Source organism: Typopeltis vanoorti, chromosome 11 (assembly GCF_054136105.1).
Source record: "Typopeltis vanoorti isolate ZY-2024b chromosome 11, IOZ_Tvanoo_1.0, whole genome shotgun sequence".
NCBI classification, from domain to species: Eukaryota; Metazoa; Arthropoda; class Arachnida; order Uropygi; family Thelyphonidae; genus Typopeltis; species Typopeltis vanoorti.
Window position 1 is genome coordinate 127,546,237 of NC_143559.1, and position 23,781 is coordinate 127,570,017.

Here is a 23,781-nt window from a genome sequence, read left to right on the forward strand (position 1 = left end):
TGCGAGAGGAGCAATGATGCCACTTCTCTGTTTGAAGAGTGGACTGTGATGCAGTCGCCCAGCCCAGCCAGAAGATAATTCCTTGGATTCCAGTCTTTTGCTGGAAAAGATATAAGGTTTGTTTTGCCTGTGGTGATGATGTTCATGTAGGATAAGACTTCTCATTTTTTTGTTTGACGGCTGCAAGGAGAATGGTCAGCCGCCTCTCTCTGTGAATTTGTTATGTTGTCTATTCTTGTGTGTCGAAGATAGAAACTGTATATAATTGCTTTAGCAGTGATGAAGAAGTAGTTGCAGATCAAATGGCTGTTTGACCCTGCATGAACAAAATTGAGATGTTTAAGGGTGCAGTTTCCCAGGAGGAATGGATTAATTGTGTGTTGATGGGGCATTTGAATTCGATACGCTGGAATGCTCCTACTCAGATGCAGAACACAGAATTATCTGAAACATCCGGGTTCAATTTCCGTAATATGGTTGGAACAGGTAGTGTATTGTGCCATATTCCCCCATGAACATCTGTGTTGGGTTTAGTGGCTCTTGTGCGGTATGGTAGGACCCAGAGGAATTTAGTGTTTGGTGGGAAGATGTAGGATTTTCCAATGAAGTGCTTTGATTGGATTGCTGTATTAGAGTGCTGTAGATCTTGTCTATATTGCAGAGTGTAAGTCTCTCACATGCATTGTTGGTTTTTTATCAAAATGAGAGGCACCGGATCTTCTGCATGAGGAGAACTGAGCCTCTCTTCTGTTATGCTGTCAGGCATAACAGCGTGAAAAGCAGATCTCGTATTCCAAGATTGTGACAAGAAAGGCGAGGAGAAAGAATATCACCAAAGACTCTCACGTCTCTCCAGCTCCATGGAGGAAAGAAAATCTCTCTCTGAATGATGGGGTTTCTTACTATCATATTGTGAAGGCGGGTTTCATGAGAATTTCAGGAATGGATTCTGTCTTCACAGTGTGCTGGAAGTTTAACTTCGTCCATCCTCGAAGAGCATCTTTGTAGAAATTTGTTAGGCTCACTGGCATGTACGCTTTTGTTATTCTTAAGGTTGTGGGTAAAGAAAGACGTCTAGTGGAAGAACTAAAAAATATTCGGTGGTGAGTTTGTGTGCCATTTCTTGTTGTTGGATATTAAGAAAACAGCGAGTATGGAACGTTGTTATCTTGTGGTCAATGGCAGTCAAGTTTTGTCTTCCTTCTTTAAGAGTAGATAGTTGACTGTATTTGTTTGAAAAATTGCACTGGTGGCTTCAGAATCTATAGCGTATGCCAAAGGCCACTTGGCTAACAATTACTGCTCTTCCTCTTGTGGAGGCAGAGGGGCTCGTATTGCTGACCACTTTCCTAGTACTTGCTTGAAACATTTAATGAGTATATCCCAGTTCTTCCCAATGTAAGAGGGCATGTTGGTTAGGTAAATTCCCAGGTTTTTTTTTCCTCTGTAGACCAGTGACCAGACCTTGCAGAATCGGTTTGGTTTTTCCATTTGCCATACCACAGTCGTGTGGTTTTTTGAGCGTTTAGTTTAACTCCTGAGATCACTTGGTATTCTTGTTATGCTGTTTGAATGTTATAGAAATCCTCTTCTTTGAGCGCTATAACTGTAATTCATCACCATATGTTGTCAGGGTTCTCCGCAAACGCCTTTTTGTTCCCGTATAGGGAGTAGGCGAGGACGTTTTAGCCCTATCTAACTTTTGGAAACTGAGTTGGCAGTTCAATCTCCAAGGTTATGGTTTGGTAGGAAATCCTAGGACTGGATGTCCAAAGCAGCATGACACTCTATGCAAAACGGGCTCTATGGCAATTGTGTAAAGAGGACCTGAAAGTGGAGTGTTGGTTAATACCTCTACTGTATGATACAGATATGGTTAGCTTGTTTATTTTCATGCAAAAGTGTACTTTAGCATATAACACCTTAACACGTTCGTTGGCAACCATGCGATATCGCGTGATGCGAGTTCTCACCGGGTTGCATATCACGCGTTATCGCGTGGACATCGCTATCAAGTTTCTAAGCAGAATAGTATAACGGCCACAGAGAAACGGCGCGTAATATTTATATTGGCCACTAGGGAAGGGATCAACTTTCGTCGAGTGGAGATGGCCGCCAGCCATTGTCTTGTTTATGTTAGCCAGTGCGCACAATGGCGGCGTTCGGACAAGGCGACGAAGCGACGATTTTGTTTAGTTATTCGTTGATTTAGTGTGCTTGAAGTTTGGTTTTTATTTATTTTGAGTATTATTTTTTTTTTTTTTTAGTAAATACCCTATAAATGTTGATTTTTGATAATTATTTTTTTCTATTTGTACGTTATTTTTAAAAATGCTATGTGATTATAAAAGACTGATAATTAAAGTTATAATTATTATATTTAAATGTTTTTTATTTGTAAAATATATAACTTATTTGACCGAATTACATATCACCATAAAAGCATATAAATAATATATTAACTTATTTTGAGCACAATAAAAATTAAATAAAAAAATAAAAAAAAAATTGGCCACCACACGAAATTCCAATTTTCAGCTTGGCAATGAACATGTTAATGGATTGAAGGATGCCTTAGCGAAAGCTGAATGCTTTCAATCAATTGAATAGATAGTGATGTTCAATGCGATCGAAAGCTTTTTCTTGGTTGAGTGCTACAAGACCCATTGTTTCACTGTTGTTCTTAGCTATGGTTATCAGATCCCTCATGAGGTGTAGATTTTCGTGGATAGATCGTATAGGGATAGAATTGCTTTGTACATGTCTATTATTTCGTTCAGCATGGGTTTAAGTTTATTGGCAATGACTTTTGTGATAATTTTACAGTCATGAATTTATGATGGAGATGGGTCGCTAGTTTCCTGATTTTGTAGAATCTCCTCGCTTTTGGGATAAGCTTAATAACAGATGTTGTCATATTTGGTGCAAAGCCATTTCAGTCAGCTTCAACATATATTCTCTACAGGTCCAAGTTATTCCCGGAAGAACTGGTAATATTCATGGGTGAGCAAGTCTATGCCAGGAAATTTATCTTTTGGTAAAAAGGCGCGGCCAGTTGTCAAATCGTGTAGCGTAATGGGGGAGTTCAGTCTTATGCCTCATTGCTGGTGAGAGTCTTTTCACATCAGAAAGAATTATATAGTAGCATCCATGGATGTTGGGTTTGGTATAGGTTTTTGTAATACTATAAAGCATATAAGAGGATTTGGTCATGATCTTCTATGACGCTTCCACTATCTATTGTTATAGCAGAAATAGTGGTGCATTCTTGGTGTCGATTTTCCAGTGAAAAGAAATATATGGGTGCATCTCCGAAATAGTTTAGAGAGATAGAAATTCATATATATGTTAAGCACATAATGAATCTATACCTTTGGGCAAACTTTAATCTTCTTCAGTTGAAAACCTCCCTTCCCCACTCACTCAAATTCATTCGCTGCCTCTATTGCTCCTATAATGCAACCAACTATTCTGAGCTCTTTAATTTTTTCTTCTCCTCAAGAATTGATCTACTCCAGTCCCACTTTCCTAATAGTAGAATTAACCTCCTAGGAGATTTTAATATCCACTTCACAACTCGCTTTCCTCTTCCAGCTGTACAGAATTTGTAGGCACAGAAGCAGAAATATTTCCCGTCACCAATGACCTGATACGTGTTCAGATGCCAACCAGAATACCAGATAACCCGAACCAGTCCTCAAATACCCTAGATCTCTTCCTCAGCAATGACTTTTCCAAATACACAGCGAATGTAGAGCGCACCCCTAAGTAATTCTAACCACAGTCTAGTGATCATCTCCTGCCATTATAACAGTGACAAGAGGAAAACAGCCTCAGGCAACTTCTATGACTCATGCACATGGTTGGAGTATTGCTTCTGGCTTTCCAACCCAAACACATGCATCGAACTTATAACTAAAGTAATCTTCACTGGCATGGAAACATACATTCCCCACACTACTCTGATCTACCAATCCCTAACTAAATCAAGGTTTTTCAAAAGAACCGAGGCTGTTCAAATGAAAAACCATAACTGGCTCACATCGCGATCTCTCCTCCTTTAGAGCTTATACCCAAGCCCGAAATAGATGCAAAAAAAAACTATCAATGCTTTCAAAACAGTTTGAAAGAGCAAAAAGAAGGAAATATTAGCTTGTCCAAACGGTAGCCGACCCTTTTGGTCTCCTGCCAAAGCAATCTGTCATAACTTCTGTCCCGCACTATTCCCATCCCAAAAATACCCAGATGGATCTATTTCATTATCACCTACAGAAAAAGTCAATCTCTTGGCTTCACACTTTGCTTCCAATGCAAGTATAATTGCAATTTTAAATGTCCTCCAACTATTCTAGATGCCCAACATAGAGTGCCCATTATATCCTTTTGCCAGAAAGAGATCAGAAAAATACTGTCCAATTAGACACAAAAATGTCTACTGGTCCTGATAACAATCCTCTAATTGTGCTGAAAGTTTATGCAACAGAACTGACTCATATTTTATGTACCCTGTATATACTGTCTTACTCTATCCCCCAACCTAGAAATTGTCGTATATTCAACCCATTTCAATGGAGGGAGACAAGTCACTTCCATCCAACTATCATCCTATCTCGCTCACCTCAGTTCTGTCTACAAAGTAATGGAAAATATCATCAGTTCCCAACTCCTGCACTACCTTGAAGGTACTTATCTATTAAACAACCTCCAGTATGGAGTCCTTCGCTGCAGATCAACAGGAGATCTGCTCAAATATGTCACTAATCTCTGTAGAAATGCAATGGAGAAGTGTGGCGAATCTCAAGTGGTTGCACTTGATTTGACCAGGTATGGCACAAAGGTTTAATAAGGAAGCTGCCATCATTTGGTCTGTCTCAAGACTTCTGTAGTTGGTTTGCCAGCTTTCTCTCTGGAAGCACACTATGTGTGGTTGTGGATGGTTCCTTATGCTCTCACCATTCCACTAATGCCAAGGTTCCACACGGTTCCGTGCTCCTACCAACCATCTTCTGTTATATATCAATAACCTACTTCAGCTGACCTCCAATCCAATACACAGTTTTGCAGATGGCAGCATTGCACTACTCCCTTTCATTTGATAAACCTTACCCTACACAACTCACCTCAACCTGCAAGACATCAACCACCACCGCCTCCAATTCTGATCTCCAAGTCATCCTGAAATGGGGTTCAGATAACCTAGTCAAATTCAAAGCTAATAAAATCCAGGTCTGTCTTATTTCTCACAAAAAGGAACCATTTTCTATCAGTATTATTTTGGATAAAATCCAAATTTCTAGACAATTTGATATTTCTCTTCTTAGAATTACCCTGACATGAAGCCTCTCCTGGCAGAAACACATCACAACCATTGCATCTTGAGCTTTTAAATAACTAGGATTTCTCTCTGGCTCAAGAGGTTAACCCCTGAAGAGCTGTTTACCTTATTCAAATCACAAATCCGCCCAGCTCTTGAATATCACTGTCACATTTGTTTGGCCACTGAAAGCTCCCTCAAAATGCTTGACTCAATACAGAGGAGAGCAATTAGACTTATTAATGGCCCATCTCTTACCAACTCACTTCCCCACTTTCGCAAAGACGATTGGTCACTGCAATATGTTTTTATATAGTTATTTATTTATTTACTACTGTAGCACGTTATGCACGTTTAATGAGATTCTATTGTAAACATGCGCCCTAACTGTATGTTATTCCTATTATTATTGTTTAAAACTACTGTACTGATGATGTCCTAAGATACTTAGAATGAAACATTTACAATTAAATAATTTTCACTGTGGTTAATACGTGTGTTTCTTTTAATTACTGCAATATGTGTATTCTAGAAATATTTCCATGAGAAATGTTCAGCTGAAATAGCATCAGTAAGTTTCTCATTAAGCTCGTTGAAACACATGCTGCTGCTCAATGGGGCACCTTGAAGCCCACAGAATAAGTTTCTTTCGTCCTCCCTCATTCCTGCAACTACTGTACTGTGGCACAGCCTCCCCCATTGTGTTCCCCAAGAAATACAATTATTTAAATCAATTATGAACAAGAACCGCCTTTCCCTACCCACTGCACATACACGGTACTAATATACTATTGGTTGATCAAACAACCTCTCCTGTAGGGGCTCAACATAAAAGAAAAAAAATACACTGGCTGAATGGATAACACAGTCAGGTTACCAGTTATAGGTTTTAAAGTGTATTATTTCAAATCTCGCAAAGCCTAGATGGAATGCAAGCATGAAGTTGATGGATTGATCTTAGATGAGGTGGACTACGTGAGGGATCTACGGTGATGGTGGACATGAATCTGATGTTTCAAGAGATGTTGCTAAAAGTGTGATTACAGCAGAACAGCAGTGTTCCTATGCATCATATTGGCAAGGATGCAGAAGACACAGATGTGTTGAACTGAGAATGGTTTCCTTTTTGACCAGGCTGCATATGAACTACTGAGCACTGGTTTGATCATCAGATTTTCTGAACGATGATTAAATATTAGAAAGTAGTATAGATACGATGGTATAGGTGGTGCTGTGACGTGTGGCTGGTGGTTGATTTAGCTATATAAAGTTGTTTACGCGTTTTAGTGAAATATATTCCTAGACCTATCTAAAGCATTTGACAAAATCTGGCATTTTGGACTCTTGCACAAACTTATCTCAGCCGGTATATCTCACTAAAAATGGTTCATCTAATCCGTTCATATCTTCAGAATAGATCAATGCAAGTTAAAATTAACGGTTCTATATCGTCCCAGCGCCATATCTTTGCTGGAGTGCCGCAGGGATCTCTACTGGCTCCATTGCTGTTTTCTGTATACATGTCAGACATCCCACACAATCCGATGACTTCCATTTTAGCACTACATGCGGACGATACGGCAATACTAACCAGATCTCTCACACCCCACTTCGTTACCAGAAAGCTTCAAGGAAATCTTCTAAAGCTGGAGGGTTGGTTCTCCAAGTGGAGATTGGAAGTCAACCCCCTGAAAAGCTCAGCGGCTCTTTTCTCAAAAGGCCAATGTCTCCTGTAGGAGATGTGTTACTATTCAATACTAAAATTCCCTGGCAGAAAGAAACAAATTACCTGGGTGTGATTCTCGACAAAAAGCTATCTTTCAACCAACATATCAAGTCTGCATGTGCAAAAGCATCTAAAGCCATAGCTCAGATCTACCTGCTAATTAATAGAAATAGCAAACTCAGCAACAGAATCAAATTGCAGCTATACCAGATGCCTCTCCAGCCTAGAGCCACACCTCTAATACTAACATTATTAAGATACAGCGAGTGCAGAACAAGTGCTTGAGAATGATTTTGATCGCCCCGTGGTATGTTAGAAACAGCGAACTCCACAGAGACACAAATATTCCCTATATTCTCTCTTATCTACAATCCTTAGCTTCCAAATTTTTTCTAAAGACGTCCACACATCCCAACGATTTGGTTCAACAAGCTGCAGCATACGAGCCAACCGACATATTCAAATATAGAAGACCAAAAACTATATTAGCCTCTTATAGCGATACATAATCTCCATGCCCATTCAGGGCGAGCAAACTGCTCGTAAATTTTACCCTCACTGTAACCACGACAGATAGCGGGGAATATGAAAAGCATTTTGCTTCACCCTTAAAGAATAAATGTCAATTGTCAATAGTGAAATATTTTTGTTGAGGAGTATTTCTTTTAAAATTATTATGTTTAGCTTGAGCACATTGTTTGTTTAAATTGTCTATTGGTTTTTAGTGAGTATACTTTGTGAAAGTGTAGTGGTAGAGAATGTGCGAGCAAGTAAGCCTAATTTGAGTAGAAGTTTATTACAGTACTTTAGGTAGGTGTGTGTATGTGTATGAAACTGCTTAAGGATTGCTGTTGCTAGTACTATGCTGCTCAAATTAGTTAAGGAATCCTAATATAAGGGGAGGGTTAGCGAGGGGTCAACCATCCCTCCTGTAAAAACCCTATTGGTTACGGAACAAGCACCACAGAAGCTTCGGAATTCGGACGCCTTTGCGACGATGATTATTAATGGTTTTGGGACCTGGAATATACGTGGTTTGGTGAAAGAAGGAGCTCTTTTTAATGTGACGGATGTCTTACGACAGTATAAAATTGAAATTTTTGCTGTAGAACAGGCATGATCGCCAAGACATGGCTCGACCCGCAATCAGGGGTACACGCTATACTATAGTGGTGACCACAGAGGACGAAATGTACTCGGAACTGCGTTTTTAGTTAGTGATAAATTTTTGTGTAATATTTTAGATTTTAAACCTGTGAACAATTGGCTGTGTACTATTAGAGTTAAGGGACGTTCTAAATGTGTCTATTGTGAACTGTTATGCGCCTACTGAAGAAAGCTCGGAGGAAGCTAAAGATTGTTTCTACGAAGTGCTTGAGGGTATTTGTGTTAATCTACCGTTTTATGACGTCAAGCTAGTAGTGGGAGATTTCAACGTGAAACTGGAGAGAGAGAGTGTGTGGTGCCCTTTCGTGTGTAGTTAGGGCATACATGAGGAATGCAATGATAACGGATCCGACTTGAGAGTTTTGCCGCCGTTACGGGATACTTTGTAAAGAGCACTATGTTTGCACATAAAGACGTCCACAATCAGACCTGGAGATCGCCGGACGGTAGAACAGCTAACCAAATAGACCATGTATTAGTGTAACGACGTCATCTCCATCTAGGATGTGAGACGTTTCAGAGGAGCAGATGGAGATAGCGACCGCTATCTGGTAGCCTACGATTTCAGGCAAAGAATTGCGGTTCCGAAGCCCACGTGTCCTACCATACGATCGGCATGGAACCTGGACAAGTTGAAAACAGCGGAAGCAAGCGAGCTTTCCAGTTAGAGTTGCAGAATCGTTTTGGGGGTTACAGGAGGAAGAAGATGCTCCGGATGGGATGCGGAACACCAAAAATACGGTCGCGTTAGTAGCCTTAAGAACTGTGGAAAAGAGAAAGAGGAGGAGAAAAGCATGGTTTAATAGAGAGTGTAAAGAAGCTGTAAAAGGAAGGGAAGCACTATTGAACTACCTAGCGGATAGCAGGAAGAAAGCTACATATGAGAGGGTGAGAAGAGTGGTGAATACATGTCTACGCAGGGAAAAGCGGAAGTATCTTAATGAGAAAGTGGCTAGTATAGAGAGAAATGGGGTGACGAATAATGGACGAGAGATGTACCAGACGAACAAAGCCATGCCAGGTGCCCAGACACAAGTGGCAACCATAAGAGATGAGTGTGTTAATCTATTAACAAACTCAAAAGATGCTCTCGCTCGGTGGCGTATATATTTCGCGAACTTGCTGAAGGTCAATGCTGGAACGTCAATATCGGAGGATTATACTCCTTATCAAACTTCTGAACCATTTATTGAAGAGCCGACATTTAGTGAGATTACTTTTGCTATCCACATGCTGAAAAATAATAAGGTTCCAGGAGTTGACTGCATACCGGCGGAGCTCCTGAAGAATTGTGGTGACGTCCTGCTGGAGCAGCTGCACTGGCTCATCTTGATGATCTGGAGAGAAGAACGGCTGCCAGACGAGTGGAAGGACTCGCTGATCACCACAGTATATAAGAAAGGAGATAAGGCTCAATGCAGCAACTATAGGGGTATCTCACTGCTGTTGACTAGCCATTGGCGCACCCAGGGAGGGGGACAAGGGGGCCCTATCCCCCCAAAAAAGACTAGTAACATTTCCAAAAATCTTTTCCTAATTAAAATTCTTTTTTTTTTTTTTTTTAAATTTATGTTGCATCGTGTCTTCTATTTCTATTCTACTTATGAATTAGCGGTCACATAAGGTGGGAATACCCTATAGCGTTCAGGAATCCGGGCCGATATGAACGCAAGGCGAACGAAGTAGTGCTCGGGCACTACTTCGTTTGCCCGATCCGGGCCAGCGGAGATCAAGAGTATCATATATTGGCGATCACTGTAGATGCTCAGTCATAGCTCGTATGCAATGCATAGTGTGAATTCTCAAATTGTTTACTTACCTCCCCAAGATCTTGAGTGCTTCCTCCCCCAAGATTAAATCTTGAATGCTCATCTCACTCCAAGATTAATTCTTGAGTGCTCGCCCCACCTCCACGATCAAATCCTGAATGCTCATTCCACTCCAAGATTAAATCTTGAGTGCTCACCCCACCTCCACGATCAAATCCTGAATGTACCACTGCGACTGGCTACAAGGTGCTGTCTAACATCAAGCTAATGCGCCTCACACCATATGCAGAAGAGTGCCTTGGTGAGTACCAGACGGGCTTCAGGAGGAACCGTTCTACAATAGACCAACTCTGCCTGCTGCACCAAGTTTTGGAAAAGTGCTGGGAATGTAACCGGGAAGTTTATAATATTTTCATAGACTTTTCTAAAACCTATGACTCAATAATACGCCCAAAAATATGGCAGGTGTTAGAAGAGCAGGGAATTCCTCGAAAACTCTGAAAAATGGTGCAGTGTGCATAGTTGGTTCGAGAGCAACAGTGAAAGCAGAAGGTGAAGGTGACCTGTCGGACCCGTTTTAAGTACAGAACGGTGTGAAGCAGGGTCATGAGCGTTTTCCGATTCTCTTCAATCTAGTGTTGTAAAAAGTAATTAGAAACACACAGCAAGTGGCAGGTGGAGTCGGCATGGGGATGCAAGTTAGGATTCTTGGCTATGCGAACGACCTGAACGTCATGGCTCATCAACGTGACGACGCAGTGGCATTGGTTACTCTTGTTGAGGAAGCTGCAGAAGAAGTTGGTCTGAAGATAAATGCCGAGAAGACAAAATACCTTTTCATGAGTTGCCATGCTGCTCAAGATTCAGAGGGAGCGCACAGTTTGAGAGGGTGAAGGTATTTAGGTACTTGGTTTCTTTCGTGACTGAAAACAAAGTTGAGGCTGATGTCCAGAGTCGGGTAAATGCTGCGATTGTGGCTTATTATCAGGTGCATCCCCTTTTCGCCTCGCGCTTGCTGTCTTGGAGTACAAAGGTAGGACTATACAAGACTTTGATCAGGCCTGTTCTCCTCTATGGTGCTGAAGCGTGGAATCTCATGGCGAGACAAGCCAATCACTTGGGTATCCGAGAACAAGATGCTATTACATATCTATGGAGGGGTCATGGCAGACAGAGTCCAGAGGAGGCAGTCCAATGCTGCCATACATGCTTTATACAACTCGGCAAACGTCTTGATAAAGCTGCGAGCCCGGCGTCTTCAATGGCTGGGGCACCTGTATCGTATGGGCCCCGAAAGGACTGTGAGACAGGTGTGGGAGGCCGCCAGGGAGACCGAGAAGGAGATGAGTGGATTAGGAGAAGGAAGACCTGCAGGCTGTCGGGCTGGAGACCAAAACGTGGTGGACAGTCGCAGAGGACTGCCCAGTGGTGCTTGAGGCCAAAAGTCCCCCCCCCCCCGGGCTGATAGCACCTGGCTAATGTAAATGTAATGGTATAGATATGATTGAAGAACTGAGGTAGTTGTGGTCTCTGGAATATGGAATATGATGACAGATTGAAGGAATCCGATTTGCAGAGTCTGATGAATAGGAGGAGGAAGATGGGTGAGGTGCTCTGATTGATACATTAAAAGTCTTAAGGGATTATTACCAGATCAATGTGGATGAGGTTTTCATATAATATGGGTGACAGGGAGAATGATGATGAAATATTGGAAAACACTGGTGGGCGACAGGACAAAAGGCCATTCACGGAATATATTAAAGAGTTGAGGAGTAAATTTTTTCAGTAGAGATCCAGTGTTTTTGTTAAAGTGGAACCTCTGCAATGTCTTTGAACTTTACTGGTGATTCAATGTACGATCTTATGTTAAAAAATGTACATCAAAGCTATTATTCACTACCTGCAATTCTAAAAAACTTGCCGTGATATATCATAAAATCTTATAAACATGCCGTTTACTCAGTTCCTCTTCCACTCTTATCACCACACTTATTAACATTTTCTTCTCAGTTCAAGTTATATAAGTTATATTCTTTCTTGACAATCAGTTTGTCTTCTTGTGCCGAGCGATTCAAAGTTATTATTATAATAATTATTATTATTGTTGTTGTTGTTGTTGTCGATTTTCTCCCGGAAACTCGGGAGAAAAAACCCGTTTTTTCGTCCCGTAATCTGAAGAAAATCAACCGTAGAACCCACATTATTTCAGACACTAAATATATTGTTCAATCGAATTATTTCGGTTTTGTGACCATATTTTTATTAAAAAAAGTGGTTACATAACCGAAATAATTCGATTGAACTTCTTAACCACAGAAACCTCCGCATGATTAAATATATTGTGATAGAGACCAAGAGATGGCGGCACTTTTTCAGCCGTCTCTCTTCACTGCATGGGGCTTAATTTGTGATAGCCTTGGGCCAGCTATCTGTGATTGGGTACCAGAAGAGATTGAACTGCCCAGTCAGTCTCCAAAAGTTAGATAGGGTTAAAACGGCCTCACTTACTCCCGATACGGGAATAAAAAGGCGATATCTGATTTTTTTATCATTATTGCGTGACATCTCCTAGGATTTCTTCGAATCATTGCGGGAGGACACTCTACTCCACTTCGCTATACACCTCTCGCAGTCTCTCTACTGCTTAACTCTTCTTATAGATGCAACTACCATCAACGCCATTTCTCTTCCATTACCATCACAAGAGTATTAGTGATAGCTGATTTTTCTGTACGCGGATGAAAAAACCCGTGTTTCCTGGTGAAAAAGCCTGCTACTACCCATATGAGACCTGCTAACTCAGTTGAAAAAGCTCATATTAAGATTTCTCTTCTCGTGACGAGAATTAAACTCAGGCCTTTTCCAATCAAAGGTAAAATGTATCGCCGTTATTTCAATTGCGCTACGAAATCGCTCTTGGAACCTCAAAATATGAAGTACTCGGGTTCATTGACTATGCTATTTAGCCTAATGTCAGTACAAATTCAAAATGATTTTTTAAGCCAATTTTCCTCCCATTCTGTTAAAATAATGTCTTTTGACCCCACAGAGGTGGTTGTGGGTGCCCTCCCTCGATGAGTCTTTGGACTCCTTGAAGGTGTCATGTAAGAATAATAATAATAATAATAATAATAATAATAATAATAATAATAATAATAATAATAATAATAATAATAATAATGATGATAATCTATAGTTTACGTTCGCTACTTATGTGGGAAAAAAGGAGAATCGTAATCCACTCGAATTACAATTTCTAACCGAAATATCAAATCGGATGTAACTTTTTTTTGTTGTTGTTGTTGTTTTATGTTGAGGGATCATATTAACTGTATCTTTATTATTATTATTTTATTATTTTGGAGTTAATTGTCAATACTTATAGTTCTTCCTCCACCTCAGAGGATGTGCCTTATCCGTGTTTTGTTGATGTCATCGTATTATGAGTACACGATGTCACAAGAATAGATGGCGTATCCGCTGATGTATGTATGAGATTGATAAGCTAAAAACCTAAAAAAAAAAAAAAAAAAAAAAGTATGCAATGCAATGCAATGGGGTCGAAATGGAAGCTACGTTTGGTATGTAATCAGAGTTTTTTTTTTTTTTAATGGTATAAGCTGTTTTCCTCTGTCACTTTCTTATTATGTGGACTTGGGAGGTGGGAGAATTTTCTTGCATTTTGCGTTTGTTAACAGAGTTCACGGGGGAAAGACCAGTTCATTTTATACGAAGAGTGACGTTTGTGGAGTAGTACGGAAATCGTTTTGTAGGTATTGACTGATATCGTTACAGAAGTATTAATATTAATATTATTATTATTCGTGACACCTCCAAGGAGTCCGAAGACTCATCGCGAGAGGACACCTACAACATAAATATCAGACATCATGAAAACAATTACTTGGAAGTGATTTCACGATATTTGATTACAACGTTGTTGTGTTGTAATAGCAGTTTTCTCTGTCAAATCAGAAATGAAAAGGGTGTATTGAATATGTGCAAATAGCAAACTTCAGGTTATGAGAGAACTGTAGTTGTGTATGTGTGCCTTGACCCCAGCGTGAATTTTACACGCTGATCTACAAGTAGTGCATGGCATTTAGTATATGAATTCATATTTTATCGCAGTAGGTGTAAAACGTACCTTTGACAACAAGAAGGATAATAATAATAACAGTTGTTATCAATAGCTGTATAAAATTAGGTTGTTTGAGGGCTAGAGTATTCTACACAAGAACAGCTAGCAACAGAAATATTTTATATGCCACTTACATCATCAGAGTATATCAATGTGTATCTTGATGAATCATTACCAGTGAAATGGAAGTGTTGGATCTGTTGGTAAGATAAGCATGAATACCATATGTTATTATTATTTAATATTTATACGGATACTCCACGGCAAAAGTCATACTGCAGGAGACCCACTCTATTCATTAACACAATACCTATCATTCATACATCTCCTTAAACTATTCACTGTTTTAACATTCACCATTCAACTCATTCACGACCCTCCAAGAAAAGAACCTGGTCTGCACACATCCTTAGACAGCTTCCAAGTGTGACCCATTATTTTTCCTCCAATCTCCATGTATGTATTGAAAAATTTCTTCAGTGTCAGTCTTATAGTATCCCTTTTCTATCACATCTGCTCTCCTCTGCTTGTCAGCTAAACTCTGCAACCCACACACCCTCATAGGGAACATTCCACAGACCTGTCACCAGTTTGGTCACTCATCTCTGAATCCTCTCCACCACTTCCCGATCCCAAGAAACACAGGTGACCATATCTATGCACAATAGTCAACATATGGCCGAATCATAGCCTTATAAAGAGGAATAATAACCTCCCTATTTTTGTCATGTGCTCTTCAGCATCCAGCTAATCCTTTGAGCTATTTTGCCAACTCTTGCAATATGTCTTCTGAATTTCAAATCCACCATTACCCCCAGATCCCTAGCCTCATCAATTTCCTGTAAATTAGTACCATCATTATGACACGAAGTGTGTAATCTTTTCATCCTGAAGTGCATTACCTTACCTTTTACAACACTGAATTGACAACCTTTGCCCACACTACCAATTTATTTAAATCATCTTGTAAGTTATCTACTTAAATAACCTTTATCAACTATTGCCCTCCCTAGTTTTGCATCATCGACAAAGAACTGAAAAGTCCCTCTTCAAATTTTCTGCTATATTATTAATAGACAAGTGGTCCTAGTATAGTGAGGGTGACTAGTGAAGGGCCCTGGGGCACTTTACTAGTCACCCTCATTTGCCTTGATTCCACTCTACTATCATAGCTAATGGGAATAGTTAATGTCTATCAGCTATTCCCCTATCCATGCCATCAGCCTCATATCCATTCCCATTTGCTCAGACTTATGTAATAGTTTTCATTATGGTATTGTCATATGCCTTTGCAAAGTCCAGCAGTATCATGGTTTAGTCATTTCCTTTATCTAATTCTGCTATAACCTTATTAAAAATGTGAATAAATTACTGAGGATGGACCTACCTTTTACAAAGTCATGCTGCCTCTTATAAAGTATCATATTCCTATCTATCCATTCCTGAATAACTACCACTCCAGAGATACTAATTGGTCTGTAATTTGCTACTTCTGTCTTGGAACCAACATGTAACGAAACTATCTCGCCCTCTTTTCACTTCCTTGGAACCTTGAAAGAGCTAAGACTTAGATTAAACCACTTCATCAGAGGTACTGCCACTTCACTTTCACATCATTCTTGTAGCACCTGAGCAGACATACCATCCAGGCCTGCTGCTGTATTCTTATTGATTTTCAATATATTGAGCATCCCCAATTTATCTACCTTAATGCTCACATCAGACTGTCACTTCAGTAACTGCAAAATCACCATCTGAATGATATATCCTTGCAAAATGATCACTTAATAACTGAACTATTTTTTCTGCTTCTGTTACTCTCCCACGTCATCAGCACCAAGTAAAGTTGTCTTTCCATGATCATTCTTTCTCTTACTTTCTACATAGAAAAACAAAAAACAAAAAAATTTTGAATTTACTTTGGCTTGCTTGGCTAATTTTCTCTAATTCTGATTTAGCGTTTCTTACCAGACTAGTTATTCTTCTTGCTTTTGTGCTGTGTACTGCTCATGTGCATGTTGATCACCTTCTCTCAATCTGTCCTCCTACTCTGCATTCCACTGACCATTTTTGTGCATCTTCTCTGCACCCTTTCCTACATATCCTCGTCATTACAAAAACTTGATGACCAAATCTGTGCACAATAATCTATATGAGGCCTGAACAAGGCCTTATATAATGGTATCATAACTCTATTTCTGCATGTTAGGGTCCTCCCATCATTCACATTATCCGATGTGATGCCACAATGTGGCCACTGAATTTCGGGTTCTTTTCCACCATCACTCCTATATCTCTCATCTACTCTACTTTAAAGTTTCCCACCAAGTGTATACTATTCATCCCATTGTTGCTTACTAAACTTCAAACCACACTTTGCAACATTGAACTGACATTTCCTCTTACCTGCCTATTTATACAATCTTATTCAAGTTCTCTTGTAAGGCTATAACATCTGCTTGACTCTGCATTGCTCTTCTCAATTTTACATAATCTTCAAGCAGCTTCACATCACTAGTTAAACCCATCCCAATATCATTAACATACAAATTGAAAAACAAGGCCCCAAAACTGATCCCTGCAGCACACCACTAGTGACCTTCTACTTTCAAGATACTGCACTCCCCATATACAATTTTATACTTATCTGACAGCCAGTCTCTGATCCAACTCAGAAGTCTGTTATCCAATCCCATCTGTTTCAATGTATTTTACTGTTTGTGTGTGACAAACAACCAAAGCTTTTGCAAAATCCGAGTACATCACTTTATGCGCATTTCCCCTGTCCAAGGTATTTGTCACCTGATTTTAGTAAAACACGATCTTCCTTTAACAAACCTATGTTGATAATCAGAGAATGCTGATGTTATCAACCCATTTCTATATCCTACTTCTCACCAATCTCTCCATTACCTTCACCACAACTCCAGATATACAACTTGGCCTATAATTTGAAGCTACAACCTTATCACCACCTTTATGCAGTGGTACTATTTTACACTTCTTCCACTCCCTTGGAATCCGTGTTACTGTTGTAAGGCTTATTTAGCAGTCATGCCAGTTCTATTGCCAATTCCATGGAACATTCCCTTAAGATGCGTGAATGATATGTCATCAAATCCTATTATTGACATCAAGGTTATTTATTTCCTCAAATACCTTATTCATCCTTAACTGCTCACTCACAGTTAAGCCATCCTCTCCTATGTCCTCTACACATAGTTTTCTTATGATTCCACCCTCATCAAGATGAAATGCTCTTTTAAATTGATCACTGAATTCCTCCACAGTGTCTTCTGCAGCAGTTACCACTCTACCACTTTCATCCATTAACATCATCTTACCATGATCATTCTTCCTTCTACTTGCCACACATCTAAAAAAACTACAGGATTTTTTTTTCACCTAATTTGCCAATTTCTGCTCAAACTGCACTTGTGTTTTCCTTACTTAGTCACTCTCCTGGCTTGCAATTTATCTTCTTCATGTAACTGATTATTACTGTTATTCATCTTGTACTGCCTCCAAAGTACCTTCTTGCAGATTTCATGCTTTAGCTACTCATTCATCCATTTTACACCTGCCTTATTTCCTTTTGGCCCTCAAAATACATTTACACATTGAAGTCTATGTATTTCTTTGTCAGTTCCCAAGCAGCATTTATTTTCTTACTGCTTGATCAATACTATAGCTCCAAGCTGTCTCCTAAGCTTGTCATAATCACCAGCCTTATAGTTCTGCATATATCATTTCATTACAAAAGTCTCCATATGGCTAGCCACAGCCCAGGTGATCACTTCATGAACATTCTCACTACTGGAGGAAAGTGTGACCCCCAGCTCACAGTTACATCCTATGATGAAATAATCAGATCTAAAACTCAATCCTTGCATGCCCTCCTTTGCATGATGCCTGAGATAGTTATCTCTCAAGAACTCGAGAAATTCATTTTCCTTATTCTCAAATGATCTCGCTTCTTTCCAATATATATATACCACCATAAATAAAATCATGCATTATAATTACCCTTCCTTTGTTTACTAATCCAAGTTGTTTATCTATTTCTGCATCACCACCCTCCACATTTCCAGTCCAATAACAACATCCAACTAAATATCTTCCTGTCAGCCTCCATGTTACACCACACTGCTTCATAACCCTTTCTGCTATTTCTCTGTTTCATGTCTACCTCATGGACATAATTCCTCCTGCTATAAACAACAGCAATCTCTCTCTCCCCCCCCCCCTTCTTGTCCTTTCTATTGTGAAAAATACTGTATCCTTCCATTCCTATTTCCTTTAGAATATCATCATCACTGAACCATGTTTCACTTATTCGAATGATTTTTGGGCAAATAAACTCCATCAGTGAAGCCATTTCATCTCCCTTATTTGTGATACTTCTTACATTTGTAAACAAACACAGTAATTCATTTTTAAATCTGTAACCATTCCTATCTAAGCTACTTATTGGTTGCAGTTTCTCCACCATGCTTGCCCAATCACCTTTATCAGCACTTACCACATATATCTGCTCAGTTCTCAACTTCCCCACCCATATCAAAATATACTCCATCTTTACACACACATTTACTGCCACTTTCAACATCTACTTTCCCTATGCCATGTTTCCCTGTCCACCCGGGCTCCTCCTCCCTTCCCATTTCCCTGTTCCTCTTGCATTCCTGTTCTCTCTTCATCTCTCACACTACCACTGTTTTCACTGCCAAGCACTTTTGTCTCTTTAGTACCACTCTCCTGATTTTTAACTTAATCTCTTGCATGCATCATACACTGTGCTTCTGTCCAGCAACACCATCCAGTTAACAATTTATATTTGCCAAGCTGGCAATTATAAATTGCCAGCCTGGTTGGCCGAGCGATTGGCGTATCTGCTCTCTAGCCAAAGGGCTGCGGAATCGAATCCCACCATGGGCATGGATATTTGTGATTGTCTGTGGAAATAGTTGTGTCGGCGGTAGATGATGTTGGTGTAGTTTCAGTCAGCTGGTGGATTGAGTGGTGGAGACAATTGTAGAGCAGGTGCCCTCCCTCTGAGTCTTTGGACTCCCTGAAGGTGTCCAATAATAATAATATATTGCTAGTCATCCTTTCCTTCATGATAAAGGACTTAACTTCACAGTAGCACCTAGAACTGTTAATAAATTGCATTTTATATACCACATAGAAAAAGGCATTAAATCTCTTCCTATTAATATAGCTGATAATATTCGTTTAGAAACCAGCAATGTTCTGAATAAAAAGAAAACCTTATATAGCAGTCTTACAAAAACAGAACTAGCAGCAATCAAGTCATTAAAAGTTAATCAAGATATAATTATAACAAAATCGGACAAAGGTAATGCCACTGTCGTCCATAACAGATCAACTTACATCCATCAAATGAATCAACTAGTGTCTCCGATAACAGCACCTATCAGCTTGTAAACTATAATCCAACTAACAGAATAAAGAAAAAAAACTGAGAAATTACTTAAGTCCATCACTTCTTGCCATCAGACACTGTTAAAAAAACTTATATTCCATTACGCCCGTTCTCTCAGAATATATGGTGTTACTAAAGTATACATTTCGCCAAGATGGTCGCTGACCTTCGATAGAAGATAGCACAATAAGAAGAAGAAAGTATACATACACAAAAGTTCCGCTTCGACTGATAGTTGAAGGAATAGACAGCCCTAATTATCACTTAGCCAAGACATCAACACTCAAGGAGTTGGTAGGTCATTCCCTCCTCCTATAAAAAATAATACACAACACTTCATAAACAAAATTAAGAACATAACTCTCGGCAAATATGATTTATTAGTCAGTTTTGATGTTTCTGCCCTTTACACAAATGTCCCTATCATAGGACACAACACAATAAATTCTGTTGTGTTCTATCCTTCATGGTTTACCACAAACCAACACATTCTTGCCAATATGTACATGGTTACTCATATCACCACCTTCATAAAAATTTTAGAGTCATTAACATGCTTATAAACAGAGCTATGACAATTTGCTCTAATGAACAAGTTCTTAAACAAGAATTAAAGATTATTAGCAATCATCATCATCATCAAATTCCTGCCATATACCCTCAAGGGGTGTACAGGATATGATCGTACTACATGAAAAATTTAGATCATTACTAACTTCCTATCTACAATTTTCCTCCAAATCGTCAAGACTCCAACATTATCAGATCTTATATTTCTATTGTCTAAGGCACTTTGTACTGTATCAATCCACCTACATCTTAGTCTTCCTCTGGGTCATTTTCCTGCCAACCTGGCAGAGAACACTTGTTTTGCTAATCTTTCCCCACCTGTTATTAGCAACACATTTATAAATAATGGCTGTAACAAAAATACTATTAATAAAGTTCTTCATAAAACTTCATCAAAAAAGAATATATATTGTAGTAAAACCATAGCCATCCCATACATTAAAGGGTTATCAGAAAAAATCAATAGAATCTTACACCGTTATAATCTTAATGCCGCTTTTAAACCACCTATAAAATTAAAAAAACATATTGAACTCCTCTAAGTATCCTCTCCTCCAATTGGCACATCCTGGAGTTTATTGCATCTACTGCACTTTGACTGTAATGAATATGACCATGTTGCCACCTATTGGTGAGAGTGATCATAAGGTTCCACATAAAAATTCCACACCTTTAGCCACCTGGGAGGTGGCTAAAGGTGTGGAATTTTTGATTAAGACAGGTTATATGTGGAATTACTGTGCTGGCAAGTATGACAAGCTTAGGAGATTGCTTGGATCAGTGCCATGGCATGTACAACTGCAAGGGCTGGACATCGATAGAGCTTGGGAAGTGGTCAAGGAGCATTTACAGGAGGTTATGGCTGATTGTATACCTAGGGTCCGAATAGTAAAACAAGTAGGGGTTAAATGGATGAATAACACCATTAAGCTTGAGCTGCAAAAAAAGAAACAACTGTGGAGGGAATTTAAAGAAAGGGGTGACCTGCAGGCACACGAACGGTATAAAGTGCAGGCCAGAAAGGTAACGAGTGTGGTAAAAACAGCAAAAGCCAATTATGAAAGGAAACTAGCTATGCAAGCAAAAGAGAATCCCAAACAGTTCTTTCAATATGCTGCAAGCAAGAAAAAAACTGTACATAGCAAAATGATTTTAAGGAATGACGATGGTAAGGAGGTCACTGAACCAGTTGATATAGTGGAGTTACTGAGCGCGCACTTTGCAAAAGTATATCATCCAGGTGGTCACATTGAAAAAATGAAGGAGCCATTAGTTTATACGGGAATTGTGATGAATGAAGTGGAGGTGAATAGTCTATTACAGAACCTTAATGTGAATACATCTGTGGGATTGGATGGTATACCAGCATGGGTCTTGCGTGAAGCGGCTAGGGAATTATCCGTGCCCTTGACCATGTTGTTTAATCTGAGTCTCGGGTCTGGTTTAGTCCCGAAGGCGTGGAAAGAGGGGAAAATAGTTTCACTGCATAAAGGAGGATCCAAGACTATGGTTGCAAATTACCGACCGATCAGCATATCAGGAGTTGTTGTCAAGGTCTTGGAGAAAGTAGTCAAGAGAAAAATACAGGAATGGATTGATGAAAATGAGATACTGTACAGGGGACAGCATGGCTTTGTAAAGGGTAGATCATGCCTGAGTAACTTGCTCAAGTTTTATAACAAGGCGATGGCTGAACTGGATAAGGGAAATGGGTTTACAGTGATACTGCTGGACCTGGCAAAGGCGTTTGACAGGATACCACATGGAATTCTAATCCGTAAACTACAACATATGGGAATGGATATAGGGTTGGTGAGATGGATAGGTGGGTGGTTGATGGAGAGATATCAAAGAGTGGTTTATTCAGGAGTGGAGTCCAAAAGACGGCCTGTGACTAGTGGGGTGCCGCATGGTTCTGTTCTTGGACCACTGCTGTTTAATCTGTTCATTAACGATATAGGGAAGGATCTAAGTGGAACAGTTCATTTGTTCACTGATGATGCAAAGTTGGGGAGGGCGATAGTGAATGCAGAAGATGTCAAAGTCTTGCAGGATGACTTTGATAGATTGGAGTTCTGGGCTAAGTAGAATGGATGTCAATTTAATGTGATAAAATGTAAGGTTATGCATTTTGGGGTGAAAAGATTAGCAGCAGTATACCACATGGGTGGAACTGTACTCCAAGAGATTGATGAGGCCAGGGACTTGGGAGTGTTGGTGGATATGGAAATGAAGTTTAGGGGGCACATTGCGAAAGTAGCTAAATCAGCTCATCAACTCACTTGGTTGTTGAAAAATACCTTAACGAGCAGAGACAAGCAAGTTATTGTACCTCTGTATTGAGCCTTGATAAGACCTCATTTTGACTACTGTGCCCAGATTTGGTCACTTCGGTTTCTTCTTGATGGGGAGGAGGTGGAGAGGATCCAGAGGCGAGTGACTAAGATGATATCAGGTCTATGGAATGAACCATATGAGAACAGGTTGAAGATTTGTGGGTTGCAGAAACTGGTTGATAGGCGGAAAATGGGAGATATGATTGAGACATTCAAATTGCTAAAAGGATTCTATAAGATTAATTCAGAGGATATTTTTGAGATCAGGACTGGTGGTGGGAGAACTAGGGGACATCTATGGAAGCTGGGCAAGAGTGTGGTTAGCAGTGGTGTTAGAGCTGGGTTCTTTACTTTTAGAGTGGTAAATGAGTGGAATAAACTGCCAGAGTCTGTTGTGGGTGCTATGACAGGTGAGCGAGTTCAAGGCAAGGTATGATAGATATTGTGAGAATGTCGTATAGTTGTGTTGACATGATGTTTAGGGCCTCCCTCGATGAGTCTAAGGACTCCCTGGAGTAGCTCGAAAATAATAATAATAATAACTTGCCTTATATTGGTGAAACTGGATGTACAATTCCTATACGAAAAAAAAAAGACCACAAAAGACGCATTAAATATAACAATTTTGGTGAAGCAGACCTCTCTGATCACGCTCTTAACATCCTACACGAAATTGATTGGAAAAATACCTGCTCTTTGCATCATACAATTCAGCATATTCACATATTCAATTCAGCATATTCACAAGGCACATATTCAGCATACTTAGTTTCCAGCATATTTTAGGACTTTAAGCAATTTTCAGCTTTTATTGGAAACTATTCCATACCAGTTTGTTGGAATTTGTGTGTGTGTGTGTGCGCGCGCGCACACACACACACACACACACATTGGAGGAGAGGATCCTTAGAGGAGTTCAATGTGTTTTTTTAATTTTATAGGTGGTTTAAAAGTAAAATGGAGTAAAACCAAGTTTAAAATTGCTTGGCATCATTAACACACACACACACACACACACACACACATATATATATATATATATATATATATATATATATATATATATATATAAACATGTTGCTCTCCAGCCCAATTTAATTTTTTAACCTAATAGATAATAATAATAGGACTAGCTTTGATGTAGTAAAGGTTTTTTTTTTTTTTTCCCATAATTGTTGTAACGGTTGGTCAGTAACTTTAGCAAACCATGTAGATTGTAGTGCAGCTTGTTTCTTTGTATATATGTGTATGCTCCAGATGATGATCTTGATATGAAGGTTGAAATGTCGAGTGTTCATTTTGGTTTATA

General features: G+C 39.5%; 1 protein-coding gene across 1 annotated transcript in view; it reads left to right on the top strand.

The window, feature by feature from the left end:
- Window positions 1–8,823: 8,823 nt before the first annotated feature.
- The window catches only part of LOC150102036 (LIM domain kinase 1-like), a 307,253-nt gene continuing 292,295 nt past the window's right edge, over window positions 8,824–23,781 (top strand). The window contains exon 1 of the mRNA XM_090399953.1: window positions 8,824–8,953. Within this exon, the coding sequence (XP_090256079.1) occupies window positions 8,824–8,953 (130 nt within the window). The remainder of the gene's footprint in view (window positions 8,954–23,781) is intronic.